At 39.6% G+C, this 6,615-nt stretch overlaps 1 protein-coding gene across 1 annotated transcript; it reads left to right on the forward strand.

The window, feature by feature from the left end:
* The first annotated feature begins 1,472 nt into the window (after positions 1 to 1,472).
* Positions 1,473 to 5,621, forward strand: LOC118340937 (calumenin-A-like). Its single transcript, XM_035679106.1, has 7 exons — positions 1,473 to 1,603; positions 2,770 to 2,996; positions 3,395 to 3,588; positions 3,690 to 3,856; positions 3,934 to 3,994; positions 4,712 to 4,911; positions 5,008 to 5,621. The coding sequence occupies exons 2-7, from the start codon at positions 2,779 to 2,781 to the stop codon at positions 5,110 to 5,112; spliced, it is 945 nt and encodes a 314-aa protein (XP_035534999.1). The 5' UTR covers positions 1,473 to 1,603; positions 2,770 to 2,778; the 3' UTR covers positions 5,113 to 5,621.
* The last annotated feature ends 994 nt before the right edge of the window (positions 5,622 to 6,615 follow it).

Here is a 6,615-nt window from a genome sequence, read left to right on the forward strand (position 1 = left end):
ATCCACTGCTGTACCACCAGACTACTGCTTCATTCGTCCGCAGCTCTCTACAACGCAATAAAATGTGTTTGATCTGACTTATTAATCGATTTTACTGAATATAATTGTGTGTGTATATACGGGCGAAACCCTGGTAGCTCACCACCACCAAGGAGTCCTTGCTGCAGTGGCCATGGAGTGTCATCCCTCCACTCTCTCCCCATTTCTTGAGCCGCACTATCGATAAAGGCACAAAAAAGCAAAGCAAATATTTGTATATGTTTTTTGTTTTTATGAGAAGCATAAGGGGAACTTCAACATTATACAAGCCTGCGTTGTAAAATTAAATATCCTTGTATCCTTGTATAGTGATTCATCCTAAGTATGAGGAGCTCCAGTTGTCTGGGTAGCCTGGGTACACTGCCTAGCCAGTCTCTAAACACTGTTCAGTAGAGATTGAGGACTTTCTTTGCTAAAATAGGTCGGAAACAGTCAAAGTTGCAACCTGTATTATTCACCAGAAGCCACAATATAAGTCTATGCTCTAAAAAGTTGATTTACATAATCTTTTTAAGTTGAAAACTTTATTTCGATGAGTTGTGTTGACATAAATAACTTTAAGTAATCAATGCAAAAATTATAATTAATAATAAAAAATACCTTTGATTGTAAAATAAAAGCTTCTTTCCCCCTAACTCAATGTAATACATTACATTACTAACTCAACCCAAAAAGATTGATGCAAACTGTTTTTAGAGTGTATATATTTTTAAAAGTGTGTGAATTTACTGGCTTCATCATACAGTTTAAATTGGGTTACAATTAAAATACAACGTTATTGAGTCTTTGAACGGAGGAACAAACAGCTCTGTGAGTGAGAGGAGGAAACTCTCCTCACTCAGCTCTGATTGTGAGTTTGAGACTCACCAGGAACCAATAAAATAGTTCCTGCACAGACGGGTTTCACATTTATTTAGTTTCATTCTCTATCAGGACTTCTTTGACTTAATAATCAGAGTTTCGTTCTTAGTGATCCTGTTTTATTCTATTTATTTAATCAATAATAAAGAATCTGTGTTGATACTGATGGAAATCATTACATATTAAATGACTCATTAACAGTAATGTACATTAACACTGATGAAAAGAAGGATTCTGTAAATAATGAGAAACTTTCTCAAAGGTTTATAAAATTAATAACTCGACTCATTATTTTGAGAATGTTTGTCATTATTCATTATTATTTATATTATATTATATATCTTCAGTTGAATTTGACTCCCTGAGGTGAACATTAGTTTTCCTGCTGAGGACGTGGCAGGACGCGGCCGATGTTTTTCTCACCGGTGACTCTCTGCGGTCGCTACCATTGGTCCACGCTTCGCCAGCAGCCAATCAGGAGCCAGGGCGCTGGGGCCGACCTCCCTGACGTCACCGACCGAGAGTGCGCGCTTGCTGAAGTGGACCAATCAGATCGGCCGAGGTGTCCCGGGCGGCACCGGATTGGCTGCGGCAGCCCCGGAAGCAGCTCTGCGGGGCCGGAGTGCGTGATGGTCGGCGGAGAAAAGGAGACGGTGCGGGGCTGAAACACGGTTCGAGTCCAGGTGAAGCTTCAGCCGCACAGGTAAGAGCTCAGGTGATTCTCAGACTGCAGGAGGATAGTTCAGCCAGTGGTGAGGAGGAGGAGGAGGAGGAGGAGGATGATGGTCAGAAGTGTCTCCGGTTGTTATTAATACAGTGATTACATCATTTATTACAAAATGATCCAACAGCACCAGAGTCGGGCTGCACAAGAATGATTGATTATAGAACCAATATAACCGGATGTATTTGTATTAAAAGTATAAACTATGATAAGATTATTTCTGCTGATGTCACAGAGAGAAAAAAGGATTCTGTAAATCATTATAAGGAGAAACTTTATCAATATTTTTAGACTCAGAAATACTTTATTATTCCCGGGTTGAGGAGTTGTTATTAATACTAACAGAGGTTTAAATTCAAAGGGTGATTACATCATTTATTACCAAGTAAGAATTATATATAACAATGATTAATGATTATAGAACAAATAGAACAAGTATTTGTGTTTTATGTATAAGAAATAAAAATAAATAATCAATATTTTGATAAAGTTTCTCATTATAATGACTTACAGTAAAATAAATAATATGTTTTCAAAGAAAAAATACAACAAATTTTACATTTCAACTTTATTCCAGACACATTAACAATAACAACAATAAAAAACAAACTCCAGTAGAGATATAAAATCACTGCAGTCCAGCAGGATTAAAGCACAGACAGACAGGAGGAGAAACCTGTCTCACATTTTTTCACCCAAATATTCGACACATACACGTGTTATTATTTATTTGTTTGTTATTTATTAATGTGATATTTGGCATTTGGTTCTGAAAATGGTGGAAAACAAACATATTTAAATATAAACAGAAATAAATAAAATCTGATGTTTGTGTCTTTTATCTTTACAGGATTTAAAGTGAGGCTAACTTTTGTTTATTATTAAATATTAATTTAATATATATATATATAATATAAGTTCAAGTCCTCATTCAGTCACAACAGGAGTTATTAAATACTGTGACACAAGTAAAAGCAATGAAAGTATAAATATGTTGTTTAATGTTGTAATGTTGGAGCTGAGTTTTAATCCTTTATGTGCTGTGTCGTATTTTACAAACAGATAAATGTTCAGTCTTTATTAAATGCTCTCTTTGTGTCTGTGGTTCAGTTTTAATATCAGACTGTTTCCTTTGTGTCCGTCAGTCTGTCAGGATGATCCGTCCGTTGCTGATGTGCTTCGTCCTCTGCGTCGTCTTCGGCAGCAGCAAGCCGACGGAGAGGAAGAGTCGAGTTCATGACGAAGAACCCCTCAGCCACCTCGAGCACGACGACGGCAAGAACTACGACTACGACCACGAAGCCTTTCTGGGTCAGGAAGAGGCCAAAACCTTCGACAACCTCCCGCCGCAGGAGAGCAAACGGAGGCTCGGGTGAGTCCAGTAACAGTACTCGTCACCTGACTGACAGGAGCTGCGTGTCTTCCTATAGACTCGTTCAGCTGCAGCCAACTGGAAATCTTCTGGTTTATATTTCCTGGTTCTCAGAGGAAACTGGTTCAACAAGTCCAGCCTGTTTTCTTCAAGTTTACACAGAACACCAAGTTTATTTAAATTACTCAGTTTGGTTGATTTAGTCAGTCAGACTTATATATAAAACTGCTGCATATTCCTTCAATAATCAACTGGTTTACAGGAAATATGTTCGTGTTTTAGTTGAACTGAAGTTAATTTTAGTTTGAACATCAACACAAACTAACAGCCAGGTCGACGTCGGTCTTCAGTGTTTGAGCTTCGACCTTTAACGGTAACTTCGCTGTGTGTCTCTGCAGAATCATCGTGGATAAAATCGACAGCGACAAAGACGGTTTAATCACCGAGGACGAGCTGAAGGTTTGGATCAAGAACGCTCAGAAGAGGCACATTTTCAACAGCGTGGAGCATCAGTGGAAAGACTTCGACATGAACAACGACGGCCGCATCAGCTGGGAGGAGTACAAGAACGTCACGTACGGGAGTTACCTGGGTAACGAAACACGAAACAGCTGTCTGTTTGATTTCCTCCATGACTAGAGTGGTTCTCTGATTGTTACCCTGATCAATTCTCTGATCGATTACCTCCAACAGACGACCCCGACACGAACACCGAGTACAACTACACTCATATGATGTCGAGGGACGAGAGACGTTTCCGAGTCGCGGACAGAAACGGAGACCTGATCGCAGACAAAGAGGAGTTCACCGCTTTCCTTCATCCCGAGGAGCACGAGCACATGAAGGACATCGTGGTGCAGGTGAGTGTGATGTCACTGGTGTCGTGTGATGTCATCGGTGTCGTGTGATGTCACTGATGTCGTGTGCACCTTCACAGGAAACGATGGAAGACATCGACAAGAACGGAGACGGTTTCATCGACCTGAAGGAGTACATCGGTAAGAGGCACTTTCATCCTTAAAGCAGTTTCAGAAGGTCGGTTTGGAGTTACTGACAGATGTTCCAGATGTGCTTCAGATGGAGGAGGTGGTGGGAGGAGCCTTATTATGGAGGTCAGAGGTCAACTGACTGAGAGGAAGTCAGCCAATGCAACGTTCTGATTATAGGAGAGAAAGTTTAATTGTCGTCTGTATTGATGGAATCAAACTCAAATTAAATGTAACATTTAAAACCTCGGTTCTCTTTAGCACGTTATTATCAGACTGCAGACTGAAGCTCTCACACTGTACAGCCTCTGATCAATATTTATTGATCACCTGCATCAGGAACATCACTTCTTTTCTATCAGTTGCATGCTGAGAAGTTTTGTTAAAGGGAAACAATGTGAGTGTAGCTTCAGTTCGGTCAATGTCACCAGACTTTCAAAAGTCTGTACAACCTCAGTTTAAAGTGAGTCAAAAAACAATAATCACAGAAAATGTATTAAAATTGAGTCATAAATAAAAACGTAACGTAGTGAGAATGAACGCTCTCGCTGTTATAATGTTTTTTGTAGATTGATTTAAACATGGCCGCCTGCAAGACGTCTGATTTTAGAGAAAGGGAACTACTGTATATCTAAATTAAATCCTACATTGTGTATAATACAATAAAACTTGAATCCTGGAAGGAAACAGTGAGTGTGTTTCAGTGAGCTCACTGTGTCTGGTCTGTAGGGGACATGTACACCTCAGAGGACGTGGAAGAAGATCCGGAGTGGGTGGCGTCAGAGCGTCAGCAGTTTTCTGAGTTCAGAGACAAGAACAAAGATGGAAAGATGGACAAAGAGGAGACTCTGGACTGGATTCTTCCGTCTGACTACGACCACGCCGAAGCTGAAGCCAAACACCTCGTCCACGAGTCCGACGCCAACAAGGTCCAACTCTCAATCCCACAATGCTTCACGTCTGCCTGCTCAGCCTGACGCCGTTTTCACCTGTTTTAACTCCTGTTTTTTAATCTCTTTGTTCAGGATGGAAAACTCACCAAACAGGAAATCCTCGACAAATACGACGTGTTTGTTGGAAGTCAGGTGACGGACTTCGGCGAGGCTTTACTACGACACGACGAGTTCTAGAGACTCGATGTTCAGATTGAAAACACTGACGGCACTCGTGTTTTTTAAGGATAATTTATTTTGTGAAGCTGCAGGAGAGAAAAAAAAACGTTTTAAACAGCTTCCACTGCTCGGTTTGATGTTTTTATATTATTTCACTTCTTTATATTGCGTCCACGTTCGGGTTGTTTCTGCTCCGGCTGACGACACAGAATCTGGTTTGAAGTGTTTTCCTGCTGCTCTGTCAGTTCACTGATCTCTCCTCCGTTTGGTGCCTCACTTTTTACCTGTAAACCTTCTGTTTCCTTTCTGTTAATGGTGCCATCGAGGGATTTACACTAAAGTTTCGTTTCTGTTCAGAACTTTGATTTATTGAGAAAAAATGTCTTGAACTGTTACTTTTTATATTACTGTTAATAATTTACAGTTTGTACTTGCACACGGACAGAAAGTCGCTGAGTCATATTTTGGACTTCATGCTGTACTTTGACTTTCACAGCCTGTTTATCAATAAAAACATAAAGTTTTAATTTTGTGTTGATAAGCGTTTATTACAGTGTTCAACAATAAAATATCTTTTTTTGTATGAACAACATCTGAGTCTCCAGACAGTATTTCCCCACTGTGAACCCAGAATGTTTTTTATGTAACCTTTATTTAATCAGGAAAGGTCCCATTGAGATTAAAATCTCTTTTTCAAGGGAGTCCTGGCCAAGACCTTGTTGTCTCAAATGTTGAGTACCCCAAACTTTTATGTTAGAAATGTTCAGTCTGGGTCTCCAACATTTAGAAACTAACAAATGGTAACCTGCACGTGTTAGACAAATAGCATAGTTAGCATTAATAATCATATATATATATATATATATATATATATACATATATTGACAATGTCTTGCACAATATAGAAGTGGTTTTGGGGTTATTGAAGATGCTGAATCCATTTCTTTTCATTCATTTTTTATATACTTAATGCAAAACAAAAGCGGCAAAGACAGAGGTCAATGACAAAATAAAAAAGTCACTTCTAAATAAGACACACAAACAGAAACAATCACAGCTTCTCTAAACATGTTCTAAATTAAAGTGTTAAATTCAGTGTTTCCCTGCAGGGTAACTGGAGTCCAACAGACCTGAGATCTGCACTGGTTTTAAAATACATGTACTGAGGCAGCTTCTGCTGGAGACCTTTATAAATAAAACTGACTGAATGTGGTTTTCTTGTAGTTACTAGTGAGTTCACAAGTTGCCACCGTAGTTTCTCATTCCCAGGTCGTTGGTGTTTGGTTTGTCACAATCTGAAACTACACCACTAGATGGCACTAAATCCTACACACTGGGCCTTTAAGCGTATGAGCCAGGTGCCCCTCGAGCTCTTTAGAAGACAGACTGCTGTTTAATTTACAGGTATTTAACACTGGTTCCCAACATGGGGGTCTGGACCTCCACTAGGGGTCGCCGAAGCTTCACAGCAGGGTTGTAAGGCCTTTAAAGAAAACTTTATATTTATACACAGAAGGCCTA

Source organism: Morone saxatilis, unplaced genomic scaffold (assembly GCF_004916995.1).
Source record: "Morone saxatilis isolate NCDOM2014 unplaced genomic scaffold, NCSU_SB_2.0 Contig10, whole genome shotgun sequence".
Lineage (NCBI taxonomy): Eukaryota > Metazoa > Chordata > Actinopteri > Moronidae > Morone > Morone saxatilis.